The following is a 16,142-nucleotide window of genomic DNA, read 5'->3' on the forward strand; positions in this document are numbered from 1 at the left end:
ACTAGCCACTGCCTGCCACCCGGAAAAAGACCCATTTATTCTTACTCTCGGTTTCCTGTCTGTCAACCGATTCTCAATCCATGCCAGTATATTCCCCCTCCCAATCCCATGTGCTTTAATTTTGCACACTAACCTCTTGTGTGGGACCTTATCAAAAGCCTTCTGAAAATCCAAATACATCACATCCACTGGTTCTCCCCATCTATTCTACTAGTTACATCCTCAAAAAACTCTAGCAGATTTGTTAAGCATGATTTCCCTTTCATAAACCCATGCTGACTTTGTCCAATCCTGTTAATGCCCTCCGAGTGTTCTGTTATCACATCTTTTATAATAGACTCTAGCATTTTCCCCACTACTGATGTTAGGCTAACTGGTCTGTAATTCCCTGTTTTTTCTCTCCCTCCTTTTTTTAAAGTCCATCATCGGCATCTCCACATCCTTTTTTTAAAATAGTGGGGTTACATTTGCCACCCTCCAATCTGTAGGAACTGTTCCAGAGTCTAAGAATTTACACAGACACACAAATCACTAAAAGTAGCAATACAAGTTGATAAGGCCATGAAGAGTGGAAACAAAGCACTGGGATTTATTTCTAAAAAGCTATAGAGTACATTCCCAGGGAAGTAATGTTAAGTTTATATAGAACTGTTGTTAGATAACACTAGGGAGTACAGTGCACAGTTCTGGTCTCCATTCTGCTACCTGGCGCCAAAAAGGAATTTTAACTATTGGAAAAAGTGCAGAAAAGATTTACAAAGATGTTACCAGAATTAAGAGGATGCAACGATCAGGAAAGATTGAGCAGGCAGGGGCCTAATAGAGGTCTTTAAAATTATGAAACTGTTTCCACTTGCAGGTGAGTCCGTAACAAGGGGTTACAGATACAAGATAGCCACTAACAGATCAAATAAATAATTTAAGAATTTCTTTACACAGAGTGGTGAGAATGTGGAACACACTGCCACATGGAGCGGTTGAAGTAGGTAGCATTGACACATTTAAAGGGAGGCTTGATACATACATGAGTGAGACAGGAAAGGTGGAATATAGGGGCATGGTGAGAAGAGGCTCATGTGGTATATAAACACTGGCATAGACCAGTTGGACCCAATGGCCTGTTTCTGTGCTTCAGATTCCATGCAATTTCATGATGTTAATGTCTTGCATTGTGGATTTCACATACCTGAAAACAGTGTGGTGAACAATTGCCAAGTCTACAACTAGGGTGCCCTACAAGCATTTCTCTAACTCCTGGTGGATCCTGTAAATGCTGCTTTATTTTGGGAAGGGATCCTGATAATTTTGTATGTCAGCTGAGCTATTGTAGCCCGCTGATAAGTGGAAATGAGTAACCACGTGAAATCTGCTTTCAGACAGTGCATTCCAGATCATAACTACATGCTGTGTAAAAAAGTTTTTCCTCATGTTGTCTTTGACAAAAGAACCAATCACCTTAAATCTGTTGAGAGTTTGGAACTTTGGCGTGGCAAACTGCTCTCAAACAATATGTCACTCTAATCACTCTCTGCTTCCCCCACAATGAAACTTCAAAATCACCCATTCAGGGAAATTTACCAAATGAATTGTTGAGAATATGCTGGTTGGAGGGGTCCAGATTGAGGGAATGTGGTTCTTACTGAGTATACCAGAATACAAATAAAGCATTCTTGTAGGGGTCTGCACCAAAAAAATGGCTAGGGCCCCCTGCTGATTCTGGTCAAGTGCAATAGGAAGTGAGGCAGTGATGGGTATGAGGAGATGGGTTGTGATTCCAAAACACAAAGTCCTGGAAAAGATATTTGGTTAGCAGTTTTCCTAAAATCTGCTTCCAGCAAATAAGGAGCCAAGTATCGATCATTCAACTATAGATTGCTCTTTTCTTTTTATTCGTTCCTGGGATGTGGGCGTTGCTGGCAAGGCCGGCATTTATTGCCCATCCCTAATTGCCCTTGAGAAGATGGTGGTGAGCCGCCTTCTTGAACTGCTGCAGTCTGTGTGGTGAAGGTTCTCTCAGTGCTGTTTGGTAGGGAGTTCCAGGATTTTGACCCAGCAACGATGAAGGAACGGCGATATATTTCCAAGTCGGGATGGTGTGTGACTTGGAGGGGAACGTGCAGGTGGTGTTATTCCCACGTGCCTGCTGCCCTTGGTGGTACAGGTCATGAGTTTGGGAGGTACTGTTGCAGAAGCCTTGGCGAGTTGCTGCAGTGCATCCTGTGAATGGTACACATTGCTCTGGGTTATCCATCTCCCATACCAGGAGGTTAGAATCGTGAGCTCTTTTTTATATATAACAAAAAATTATATTTTAAAAAGAGACATGCCCTAGTGGTGTAAGAGGACCCTTCAGTCCCTTTCACTGCAGAATATTCACACTTGGTTTCAAGTTGTATCTGGACTATCGCTATGAATACATGGTCTGTCCCAACTAGTTATCAAGGAGGCCTCAGAAAAACTTTTCAGGTGTGACCAGAATTTCTGTTGTTGAGTCCCCATACAAAATGAAGGTTCTATACTGCTGAAGCAACACCTCCTTCCAGGGAGGGGACAAATGTTTTTTTGTCTTTTGTTCGAGACTTGGCAGTAGCCAGAGCAAGTCCTTCGCAGTGCCAGTAATTGTTGTGTGACGCTCCAATAGTTCCCTCCTTGGAGGTATAGGGTAGATATCCTTTTGCTTGTATGATACTTTACCACCAATAAATCCTTGGCACGGGCTAGTGGTAGCATATCCCTGGCACTAACTAGTGTCATTAAGTCCTTATCACTGATTGCTGCCAGGGAGTGCTTAGAGTGGCTGTCTTTTTGTTTCCCCATTTCTCAATTTTGTTCTGAATACTATTACGACGGAGTGAGCCTTTGGCTTAGTGGTAGCATTCCCGCCTCAGAGTCAGAAAGCAAAAGGTTCAAGCTCCACTCCAGACAGCCCCGGCGAGTGGAGACTAGAATGTGGTCCCTGAATACTGGGTTGACATCCAGTACGGTATTGGCGTCTGGATAGAGTGATCACTGGCTTAGTGGCATTATTCCTGCCTCTGGATCAGAAGGGTTGCATTCAGGTCCCACTGCATACAGCCCTGGTAAGTGGAGTCCAGAGCACAGACTCTGAATATTGGGCTGATGTCCAGTGGGGGTACTTGCATCCGATGGGTGCCAGTTCCACTAAACTCCCCCCCCACTACCAAAATCGGTAAATGGAGTTCTTTAGTCTTGGTTGTAGCTCACTTAGGAGAAAGTACGATGAAGATAAAAACTGCAAGGCAACAGGAAACCACATCAGCTACACTACACTAGTAAGTGGTTTCAAAACCCTTGTGTATGAGACTGGTTCCACCTTGCCCTAGGCAGAACACAATGGACAGACTCCTACTACTACTACTACTGGAAATAAATGATGCTCCTTATTGGTGCATTTTAGGGAACTCAATGAAACAGCATCTGCATCATGTTTTGGCAACATTCTATGAATCGTGCCCATCAGCAATCATGGATGTGGTGCATTCACTTGCATTTTGCACAGTAGTTAAGTTGGTGTGGACATATCAAGGAAGATGTTCTGATCAGTTAGACAATTTTCAGATGTAAAATCTAATTGTGAAACTGCATGAAGATCAGCAATGCTAGAGCTCAGCCTATTCCTCCCCTCTTCCTCACCCCACTGATTTTGCAATCTGATTTTTGATGGTTCCAGGAAGCACCATCAGTTGTGAGGAGATGCATGTAAACGATTGCATAATTCACATGATTTTCTGTAATTTCTATCTATTTAACGCTGTTTCCTTTACCCACCCATATAAACTCAGCATTTGGGGCTGTTAGGCAGTGAGCTCCACCTGGAAATCAGTTTCAAGAGACTAGTAGTTGGGTTGCCTATGTATCAGGCTATTCGTGAAACTTCTCATTTTATTTTTGTGTCTCAACTGGAGGTATTGAAAATCTTTTACAGCAATTGCTGTGGTGTTGCCTTTTTGTTTTTAAAAAAATTCCTGTCACAGTGCCACAATAGGTTTTATGGTGGAATTTATATATAACTGCTTTTTGGAAGAGGAGGAGGAAGATCAACAGAGGAATGTTACGCAGGTCAAAATGAACCAGAGGCACTCTGCACCCACCCACCAGCACCACCAACCTAGAATATACAGACAGAGGCACAATACCTTAACATGTGCAATGAGCAATGCTGGCTGACACTGCTTTGCCAGAGAAGCAGTGACAGAGTTGTACCACATGCTGCAAGCAGAGCTGCAGTCAAACTGCACTACAGGCACAGCTCTGTCAGTGACTGTAAAATCCACAACTGCATTCAACTTTTATGTTTGTCAATTTTCTGAAACAATCCTGCAGGATAACTGCACATGTGACTAGTAGACGCCATTAGAGCTGCCATCTGCAACATATTGTTTGGCAAGGTCTGCAATGCCTACAACAAATGCTTGACGCACTGAAAATATCCTTTTAAAAGTAGGATTCATGAAATCCAGATCCTCTGGGTCATCCGCAGAGTTGCAATGCAAGCTGGCCCTCCAGACAGCAAGTTCAACCCCTCTCTGTGCTACTACTAGCTGCTCCTGCTCAGTAATGGTGTGTCTCACCCAGTGCACTCTTTCAATTGCCCAGGATGGACATATCTGAGCTGGTACTTGAGGGAAAGTGTGAGTGATAATTTGTCCTATGAAGTGCTGGCTGGCACGACCAGATATTCTGGGGCCTATGTCTTCAACGACTAGCACATCTAAAGGAAAAGAGGAAGGCAGGTCACAATAATATCCTGATTGAGCAGCCTTCACATAAGAAATAGAAGCAGGAGTAGGCCATATGGCCCCTCGAGCCTGCTCTGCCATTCAATAAGATCAGGGTTGATCTACCTCAACTCCATTTTCCCGCCCTATCCCCATATCCCTTGATTCCCTTAGTGTCCAAATATCCATCAACCTCAGTCTTGAATATACTTAACAACTGAGCATCCACAGCACTCAGTAGGTGACATGGTAAAGTGCTTCCACATTGACAATTAGTGAATGAGAATATACGGGAAGGCAAAGCAGCATAAGTTGGTAACAAATCCTCAGCTGGCAGCTGCCCAACTATTTCTCCCATCTTCAGCAACCCCAATAGCTGAATTTTGGGGATCTACTATCATTGGCTTCTCATACCTGGATGGTCTGTCTTCTCCTGCAGGAAGAGTAAAAGATGAGAAGCTACAATTATTAAGGGTAGTGTGCAAAATTAAAGCACATGGGATTTGGGGGGGGAATATACTGGCATGGATTGAGAATTGGTTGACAGATAGGAAACCGAGAGTAGGAATAAACGGGTCTTTTTCCAGGTGGCAGGCAGTGACTACCGCAGGGGTACCGCAGGGATCAGTGCTTGGGCCCCAGCTATTCACAATATATATCAATGATTTGGATGAGGGAACTAAATGTAACATTTCCAAGTTTGCAGACAACACAAAGCTGGGGTGGAATGTGAGCCGTGAGGAGGATGCAAAGAGGCTCCAATGTGATTTAGACAAGTTGGGTGAGTGGGCAAGAACATGGCAGATGCAGTATAACGCAGATAAATGTGAGGTTATCCACTTTGGTTGTAAAAACAGAAAGGCAGATTATTATCTGAATGGTGATAGATTGGGAAAAGGGGAGCTGCAACGAGCCCGGGGTGTCTTTATACACCCGTCGCTGAAAGCAAGCAATCAGGTGCAGCAAGCAGTTAGGAAGGTGAATGGTATGTTGGCCTTCATTGCAAGAGGATTTGAGTAAGGAGCAGGGATGTCTTACTGCAGTTATACAGGGCCTTGGTGAGACCACATCTGGAGTATTGTGTGCAGTTTTGGTCTCCTTATCTGAGGAAGGATGTCCTTGCCGTGGAGGGAGTGCAACGAAGGTTTACCAGACTGATTCCTGGGATGGCAGGACTGACGTATGAGGAGAGATTGGGTCGAGTAGGCCTATATTCACTAGAGTTTAGAAGAATGAGAGATGATCTCATCGAAACATATAAAATTCTAACAGGACAAGACAGACTAGATGCAGGGAGGATGTTCCCGATGGCTGGGGAGTCCAGAACCAGGGGTCACAGTCTCAGGATACGGGGTATGCCATTTAGAACAGAGATGAGGAGAAATTTCTTCACTCAGAGGGTGGTGAACCTGTGGAATTCCCTACCACACAAGGCAGTGGAGGCCAAGTCATTATCTCCTTCTTCAATGTATCTAGATATATTTCCTAATGCTAAAGGGATCAAGGGATATGGGGAAAAAGCAGGAACAGGGTACTGAGTTGGACGAACAGCCATGATCATTTTGAATGGCGGAGCAGGCCCGAAGGGCCGAATGGCCAACTCTTGCTCCTATTTTCTATGTTTCTATGTTTCAAGGGTGGGTAAATGCAAGTGTCATACATGCTTTGTACTCTTAATTTAAGGTCACAGTACATTCTCCTACCCTGGCTGTTCTGGTAAAGTCTAGGAACTTTTCCCTACACTGATTTCATGGAGCAGGCATCGACACTGGCGATGACTTCCTCCCACTCACTGCTTGTGGACCTTCAATGATTTATCAACTATGAGCCCTGCATCATTTAGCAGGTAGCTTCCGACCAGGCATTTTTTGGACTAAAGCTTGTTTGCTTCATCAGTTTTAAATTTTAAGATGACTCTTTGTTTAAGCTATTATAGACCTTTTAATACTGCAGCACAATGCAGGCTGGGCAGGTATGAGTTTTGCACTACCTAGCTTCTGGTTGGGTTTCAGTCTGATGAGAAAATCTACACTACTGTCCCAACTATGGAGACACGTAGCTCATTCTGATGCAGGTAGTACACTACATGGGTCAATGCTGACAGTCACATTTCACGGGCCAGCTGGATGCATCTTCTCTGTTTCGAGTCTTAAAACTCTGAACTTGTGCCTCAGCCCTCGTTTGTTTGTTTTTGCCTGCTCTTACGGCTCTCTTTTACATGGCTACCTGTAGAGCATTTGGTTGGTTGATGGTTGTTGCCACATTACTTGCAAAGAGCACAATACTTGGTATTATTTTATTCAAATATGCAATTCCTTCATAGACATGTCCTAAAAAAGACAACACTGTTTTTGTTGATATTTGATATAGGACTGTTGGCTAGTGCAAATGCCCTAGTTCTTTGGACAAAAACCTGAAAATACAAAAAAAAGCTCACTGCCTAGTTTGGAAAAAGAATACACTTAAAAGCTGTGACAGATTGTAAGGATTAACAATCTAATCTACTGCTGAGAGACTGAAGGCTATGTTCCAGTTCAACAGTAAGAGGTACATCACAAGGAGTGGAAAACATAACGTTTTAGCTGTGGTAAAAAAATTGATGCAATGACATGGATCCTAGGTTATTATACAGCATGATGTGGAGATGCCGGTGATGGACTGGGGTTGACAATTGTAAACAATTTTACAACACCAAGTTATAGTCCAGCAATTTTATTTTAAATTCACAAGCTTTCGGAGACTTCCTCCTTCCTCAGGTAAATGTTTTACCTGAGGAAGGAGGAAGTCTCCGAAAGCTTGTGAATATAAAATAAAATTGCTGGACTATAACTTGGTGTTGTAAAATTGTTTACAATTATACAGCATGGCAGTGGGCAGAGACAGGCGTTACCATTTATCTATAATGCCATGACTTACGAATGTGCTAAGCACATGGTTTTCCCAAAACCAGTCAAGCTGACTTTGCTCCTATAGTTTATGGAAGGTTAAATGAAGGATTAGGATACTTTGTATTATTTTGCAAGGTATTAAAGCCAGTTCTAGTTCCTTACAAATACTCTAAACATAATCAGCCATGGATTCAAGTTCCATGCAAGTATGAAGTCACTATGAACGAATGCAAGACAATTGGTGAGGATGAGAAAGGCCTTGTTTATACACAGAATAGGATCATTATCACAAGCCCACAATTCCAGCTGTAAGAAAAAGTACCTGGATGCCAACAAAAATATAAAAACCATACAAACCTCCATTCCATGTCCAAGTCTTCACTTATGCTCGAATCATCTTCAAAGTTGTTGTTACCATCCAGAATGAGAAGCCCTGAATGCGCAAGTTGACCTAGTCCTTCAGTTTCATCAGTGCTACTGCTGCTGCTGCTGCTGCTACTGCTGTCACTTTCTTCATTGAATGCTACCCAGGGGATCTCGCCTTCTTCTAAAGAGGTTTGTTCACTACAGAAATTTAAAAAATGGTTACTGTACATGAAGTCAATTGTTTGCACTAAGAAAAAGAAAGCATAGGAGAAAACCTTCACTACAAAATACTGTCTTCTACCTCATACTTTGTTTCACTAGCACATTTCTAGCATAATTTCACAAAGCTCTCTATATTCAAGAATTATGCCATTGGATTGGAAAATTGCAATGTCACTCCATTATTTAAGAGACAGAGGGAGAAACCAGGAAACTACAGACCTGACAGCTTGACATCAACTGTGGGGAAGTTACTGGAATACATCATCAGGGACAGAGTGACTAAGCACTTGGACAAGTATGGGCTGATCAAAGAGAGTCAGCAAGGATTTATGAAGGCTAGATCATGTCAGTCTACTCCAGTTGTATTTTTTGAAAAGGTCACCAATGTGGTGGGTAAGCGAGCTTTTATGAATATTGTCTATATGGACTTCCAGAAGGCATTTAATAAGGTTCCACTGAAGATATTAGCAAAAATAAATGAGCACAGAATTGGAGGTAACCTTGTGATATGAGTTGGCAAATTGGCTGAGAAGTAGACGACAGAGTAGGGACATAGGGAATGTTCTCCGATTGGTGGGATGTGATCAGTGGTGTTCGCCAAAGATCCCTACTGGGGCCTCAGCAAGTCATCATACATATGAATTTGATGAAGGACTAGTTATATATTCAAGTTTGAAGATGACATTAAGTTTGGAGGCACATTGTTGTGCAGATGGGAGCAGGAAGTTACAAAAGGACATAGACAGATTAATTGAGTGTGCAAAATTGTGGCAATGTGAAGAGGTGGGAGATCTCCACTTTGGATCCAAGACAGGCAAATTGGAATATTCTCAATAACAAGAGACTAGGAACTGTGAAAGAGCAACAGGATGTGTGTCCAGGTACACAAATCACTAAAACCTAGTGCACAGGTACAAAAAGTAATCAAAAAGGTCAATTTAATGTTGGCTTTTACCTCAATACCTTTCTTGACTTTTAATTCCCTTTAGGTCAAAATTTTCTAATATCACTGGTGCAGTAAGTAGTCATGTCTATGGATACAGCTCTCATATAGGCCTCAGATCACTGATAGAAGACTGACAGAAGACTTGGCTTCTATCTAACTACCCAGAATACAGCCTCTTAAAATTAATTGTAAATTTTAAAACTTGTGTTTAAAAATAAAAGATTCCTAAATCATGGTTTTGGGGGGGGGCGGAAGGACCCAGTGTAGTGGCCCCACTTTTTTCCCCTCCTGCTCACCTCCAATCTTACTCAATTGGAATTGATAACTAGGAAGGGTTCCTGTGGAACTATTAATCAGAAGTAAAGGTGGTCAGCTTCAACCATCCTAAATTGTATTTTAAACCAGATTCTCTCAAGCAATTTTTCTGCTAAGTTAATAGTACTCCACATGTTACAAACTACATTTTGGCATGAACTCGGCAGTATAAACTCTGCCTAAGTATACACTTCGATTTCACATTTCTTTAAGTACACTATTGTAAGCTATTTACTAATGCATTATTCAAAAAGGCTAGTAGTATAATACAGAAAGCAAACAAAGCACAGGTGTTCATTTCTAGAGGGAAAGAATTGAAAAGCAGAGAAGTTATGTTAAACTTGTAAAGAACCTTGGTTAGACCACGTGAGTACTGTGCACAGTTCTGGTCTCCATAGTATAAAAAAAGGATATGGAGGCACTGAAGGTGTAAAAAAGATTTACAAGGATACTACCAGAATGGAGAGGTTATAGCCATCAGGGAAGACTGAACAGGCTGGGTGTTTTCTCTAGAAAAGAGAAGGCTAAGGGGTGACCTGATAGGGTAGACACAGAAAGACAGTTCTCCCAGGCTGTTAGAAGCAACGCCTGGGAGATTCACAACCCATTTCAGGACACACGACAAACTTAAGCACAGCACACACGGGCCGGATGAAACTGTATCGTGGGCCCCATTTGACCCATGGTCTGTATATTTGACACTCCTGTTCTAGTATATCAGACTTAAAATTAAATTCAATGCCTCTACTATAACTGAAGCTAGTTGCATACCCTACAGTGAAGCAATGTTTAAAAGCTTCTTCATCCAGGCTGCTACTAATGCTGTTTGGTTCAGTTTGTTGTTCATCAACTCCTGATAAGGTCTCCCAGCTCTCATCACTAGAGTGCATTTGTTCTAAAACGAAATCAGAGGTCCATATTGCTGACCACTCCTCATCACTGCTTAGAGAGCTGCTTTTGAGGGGGAGGTAGAGAGGGGAAAATTAGTGCATTGAAGTACATGCCACCTAAATATTGCTCATTTTTAATCTGGCTAACAATTTTTTTTTAAAACTCAGTTTGCTTTAGTAAGCTTAACAGAGACCAGTTAACCCAAAATACTTAGTACACCAAGCTGACAAAGGATAATATTATAAACTTTTGCTGTTATCAATTTGAAGGACAATATTATAAACTTTTGCTTTGTTACCAATTTGAAGATATGGGAAATGAGATTTTGTACTAGTTTGCATATTTGTAATCTTTCATTAAATTTTAAGATCAATAATGAATTAGCTTTCATATCCTTCACTGAACCAGTAAACAAAACATTTTGTTACCTCTCTTCGCCTTTGTTACAATCATTTTCAAAATCATCCCAGAAGCTGTTTTCTGTTGTGGTATCTTCAGGGTTTTCTTGTAGTTGGATGGTGGCCTGTTCCTTCTGAACACCAGTCGTTTCCTTGCTATTAGGTCCAGAACCAATCTTTGAATCTCTATGGATTTTACCCCTACAGTTCCACAAGGCACAATTTGATCCACAACACTCAACAATAGGCTTCATTTCCCTCATACAATAGCTATAAAGCTCATCAGGTGAGTGCGTATCTCTTTTAGAATGGGTTTCAACTGCTCCTTTTCTAACTTTTGGTCTTACTACCATTTCTGAGGAACTTGGTTGCTCTGTCATACAACAGAAAATGTTTCCTTCAGCTTGAACGGTCAGTGAGGTCTTATCAAGATTTCTTTCTCTTTTTTCTTTTACGTCCTCCATCCCGACATAGCCATTAATTTCTTCCACACTTCCTACTGTTGGTAGAGTTTTCCTATGCTCCTTCAAATCAGTTTGATGTCCTTTAACACCAATATCTGTATTAGACAAATTGTCCAATGCCACAGAGCATGGCAGCTCAATCGGTTGGTTGCTACCATCATGGATTACAGCAGAGAGATATGACTGCAGCCCATTAAGATAATCAACACCTTTCTCTAACTCTGAAAGCATGGTATCCAACCTTTTCTGAAGTTTTCCTTCGTTTTGCAAGGATGAATGAATAGCTGAATCTTCATCTTCTCCTTCACTGCTTTCTGGTTCGTAAGAATCAATATTTACAAAACCAATGCCACTCTGACTTCTGGAATCAGTCTCAAAAAATTCACTAGGAATTGACCACTTGGAGGACTCTGTACTCTGGCTACCTGAATAACTGCCGAATGGCTCTGTAGCACTGGGTAAAGCAAAGTCAGTGGACTCGCATTGAAAAAGCCTTCTGTTCAGAGGTGACGGCAGAAATCTGTTTGCTTTTTGAGGTTCACAATCTGCGTCTCTTTTAGTATCCATAGTTAGGTCATACCCAGTGCATTGTGGCAGAAGTTCATTTGCTAAGATTCTACTGGGAGCTATGAAGAGAGAGAAAAAAAAACTTAAAATCTCAAATAACTTTAAATTCAGCACTATAACTACAATCTCCTTAAAATGCACCCCAAGTGCTCAAATCAATGCAGACTCAATTAAACATAGCACAGCTCTCATTTTAGTTAGTTCAAGGACTAATTGCTTAGATTGCATTGAATATAACAGATCCAGTGTAAACATTAAAAAATAAATGGCAAAAACCTTTGGGCCCAACATCCTGGCGTAAGTACACTCACCCAGATGCACTCGCCCCTGACCTCTGGCACTGATCCCAAAGTTCGTAGAGTTGTGGGAAGGTCATTTGATTTAAATAAAGTAGGTAGGTGCCCACACGACTAGGGGCACACCTTGAGAGTCCACCATTCCAAGGAGGCTGCAAATTGCTGTGCGGGGGACTGAAATGTACCTGCAAAACTAACCCCCCCCCCCCCTGCAAAATCGAGGCCTGAACTGACAGCTTTGCTGTTTGGCAGACCAATATGCCTGCTTCCATGGTGTACCAATTTATCGACGTTCCGCAAGGCGGAGAATGGAAATTCCCGGCCTGCGAGTCCCCATCTCTGGCCATGCCCACCTCTTCCCTCTTGGCCTCGTTTGGGGTGAGCGGAAGATACAAAGGATCATGCTGTAGCTAAAGCTCAGGGCATTCCCATGGCAGTTTGGTAGCCCAGAAATTGTACAAGACAACTAACGTATCTTCAAATCAAAAACAGGCAAGGTCAGCTATTCAAATATACTTGCACCAACATTCACAAACTCTGTAGGACCACTGAAGTGGAATGCGTAACTCTCACTTGACAAACTATTCAAATCTGCCTTCCCCAATTAAATTGAGGTCAGGTTTTAAGTTCCTCAAGTCAGCACATTATACTAGGAAAACTGACCACTACTTAAAAAATTTATTTCACAGATACATGAAATGGAATTATAATACTGACAAGTTAACTGGGCAAAGATACTAAATGAAACAGAAATGGTACCAAAATATTTTTATTCTATTCTACTTAAATGTGGCTTAGCCACAATTATTCAACATGCCATTTCACAGAATGAGGGAATACGGGTTATAATTGGGAATAGCTTGGAAATAGTGACCACAATATGGTTAGGTTTAAAGTCAATCTTACAATGGAAATTAGGAAAGTACAAAAACAATAATCAGACTACAAAGTAAACATATATTAGGAAAGAGAGGCGAAGAAGGAAACTAATGTGGGCAACAATAGAAGCAATGCAGAAAATAAGAGCAAGAAAAAACTTCTGTCATGTATAAATCGATGGGTAGAGCAAACGGCATAGATGAATATTAGGCAAATGAAGTTGAAAAATTGCTCCGCATCGCTAAAATAGAAATGAGAAAATAAAATAAACGCAGAACACTTTTGTAAATATGTTCAAAGCAATAAAGATGGTCAAGGAAACAGGAGTATCTCAAGGGTTAAATACTATGAAGTGACCAAAGGCTAACACATCATAAATGACAACTAACATGCAGGGGGCTGAAATGTACCTGCAAAATGTATTTCCCTTTCAAAAAAAGTTTGATAAAGTGCCACATAATAGGCTTGTCAGCAAAACTGAAGCTCATGGAATAAAAGTGCAGTGGCAGCATGGATACGAAATTGGAGTGACAGGAAACAGAGTAGTGGTGAACGGTTGTTTTTCAGACTTGAGGAAGGTATACAGTGGTGTTCCCCAGGGGTCGGTACTAGGTCAGCTGCTTTTCTTGATATATATTAATGGCTTGGGTGTACAAGGCACAATTTCAAAATTTGCAGATGACACAAAACCTGGAAGGGTAGTGAACAGTGAGGATAGTGATAGACTTCAAGAGGACATAAACAGGCTGTGGAACAGGTAGACATATGGCAGATGAAATTTAATGCAGAGAAGTGCAAAGTGCTACTTTTTGGTAGGAAGAACGAGGAGAGGCAATATAAACGAAATGATACAATTCTAAAGGGGGTGCAGGAACAGAGACCTGGGGTATATGTGCACAAATCTTTGAAGGTGGCAGGGCAGGTTGAGAAAGCGGTTAAAAAAGCATACAGGATACTGGGCTTTATAAATAGAGGCCTAGAGCATAAAAGCAAGGAAGTTATGTTGAACATTTATAAAACACTGGTTCGGCCACAACTGGAATATTGTGTCCAATTCTGGGCACCATACTTAGGAAGAATATGAAGGCATTAGAATGGTTCCAGGGATGAGGGACTTCAGTCATTGGACAGACTGGAGAAACTGGTGTTGTTCTCCTTAGAGCAGAGAAGGTTGAGAGAAGATTTGATAGAAGTGTTCAAAATCATGAAGGGTTTAGATAAAGTAAATAAAGAGAAACTGTTCCCTTTGGTGGAAGGGTTGAGAACCAGGGGACACAGATTTAAGGTGATTGGCAAAAGAGCCAAAGGCGACATGAAGAAAAACTTTTTTTTAACGCAACGAGTAGTTATGATCCGGAATGCATTGCCTGAATGGGTGGTGGATGCAGATTCAATCGTGGCTTTCAAAAAGGAATTGGATAAATATTTGAAGGGAAAAAATTTGCAGGGCTACAGGGAAAGAGTGGGGAATGGGACTAACTGGATTGCTCTTACGAAGAACCGGCACAGGCTCAATGGGCCGAATGGCCTCCTTCTGTGCTATAACAATTCTATGATTGGTGTTCATGGACTCTCCAATACAGAAGCCACATTTAACAATATATAAATAAAATACAACTTTCAAATCAAGTGGCAGACAGGCTGAGGGCACTGAAAAGTGTTGAAGTCACCTAGTCCAGATGGGCTACACACTAGCTTACTTATGGAAAGGAGTAATGAAAGCTTTAGGGAAACAAAGCCAAGGGCCTATAGTACAAAACTGTCTGTATTTCAGCACTGATTGGCAATCTCATGCAAGGAAGTCAAAAGGATGGCTGTGGGAAATGGAAACATGTCACTTTGGTGCAGCTGGAAGCGCTCTTCTGAAGTTGAGGCTGAAGCACATTGTTGGGGCAGAGTAGAGGGAGATTTACTCTGCTACGATGTAGTTAACCTGGGAGTGCTTGATCCAGACACTGGGTACTTGAAATGGGAAGAATTCCATTTCCCAGCACTACTATCCCTCACCTCAATGGGGGCAAAAATATTAGCACAAGAACTGATGAGCCAGACAGCAGTAATACATAAAATATTAGTAAACAATTTTACAACACCAAGTTATAGTCCAACGATTTTATTTTTAATCCCACAAGCTTTCGGGGGCTTTCCCCTTCCTCAGGCAGTGTGGAGATTGTTAACCCCAGTCCATCACCGGCATCTCCACATCATAAAATATTAGATAGCAGAAAATAATGATGCTGCTAAAGAAAAATAAGGAGGCATTGGTACGGCTTTGTAAAAGGAAGGCAAAGTTTGACCAATTTATTGGATTTGTTTCCTCCCCCCCCCCCCCACCCCCAGTGAACAAGGGGGAGACTCAGTGGATGTTATATGTTTAGATTTTAGCAAAGCTTTTAAGGAGTGTCACATGGGAAAATAGTCAGCAAGATTAAAAGGCATGGAAAGGGTGGACCTCTGAAGCAAATCAGAAACTGTTCAAATCACAGGAAACAAAGGTTAGCTGCATTAGCATGGAGGTGACTAGGCAGAATCAGTCCTTGAGCCATTATTGTTTACACAAGGGATTTGAAAATGAGGGAACAAAAACCAAGGCAAGTTTTCAGATTATACCAAACTTGGGAAGGGGTCAAAATAAGATGAAACAAGTCGCTCAAATATAGAGGGATTTGGATATATTATGAATATGGGGTCACAAGTGGCAGAGATCATTTAACCTGGATAAGCGCAAAGTGAATAAAGGAACCAAGGGAATAAGCAAGGGCACACGAACACACACGAATCTGGGGGCGCTCATGGACAAATCACCAAAACAGTCAGCAGTGAAGAAAGCAAAAAAGATCTTGGGGCAACAGCCAAACTTGGGCAAAAAAAATCTGTAACAATATGGAGTATGGTGATTGGAATTGTGCAAAGGGGACATCTGGCAATAGAGAGATTACAGTTGGTGCAACTAAATTGATGATACCTTGGGTTAGGCAGCTGAGCTACACTTAGAGGCTACAGGAACTAGAATTATTACACTGAAAAAAGATGGCTCATTGAGAATTCAAGACTCCAAAGGGTAGAGATAAATTTAATCTACTATATTTGACAATCAGAGTATAGTAGTTATGGTACTGGATTAGCAACCCAAAAGTCATTATAAATGGCAAGTCATAAAACTGAATTCAG

At 41.5% G+C, this 16,142-nt stretch overlaps 1 protein-coding gene across 6 annotated transcripts in view; it reads right to left on the bottom strand.

Annotated features, from left to right (window-relative positions):
• pja2 (praja ring finger ubiquitin ligase 2) overlaps positions 1-16,142 on the bottom strand; it is a 104,754-nt gene that overhangs the window by 71,514 nt on the left and 17,098 nt on the right. For 4 of the 6 annotated variants that reach the window (XM_067982935.1, XM_067982934.1, XM_067982937.1 and 1 more), the window contains 3 exons: positions 10,796-11,855; positions 10,248-10,430; positions 7,985-8,191 (listed from right to left, as the gene is read on the bottom strand). In XM_067982935.1, the coding sequence (XP_067839036.1) occupies positions 7,985-8,191; positions 10,248-10,430; positions 10,796-11,855 (1,450 nt within the window). The remainder of the gene's footprint in view (positions 1-7,984; positions 8,192-10,247; positions 10,431-10,795; positions 11,856-16,142) is intronic. The other 2 variants (XM_067982936.1, XM_067982938.1) reach the window with 2 other exon arrangements.

Source organism: Heptranchias perlo, chromosome 4 (assembly GCF_035084215.1).
Source record: "Heptranchias perlo isolate sHepPer1 chromosome 4, sHepPer1.hap1, whole genome shotgun sequence".
NCBI lineage: Eukaryota > Metazoa > Chordata > Chondrichthyes > Hexanchiformes > Hexanchidae > Heptranchias > Heptranchias perlo.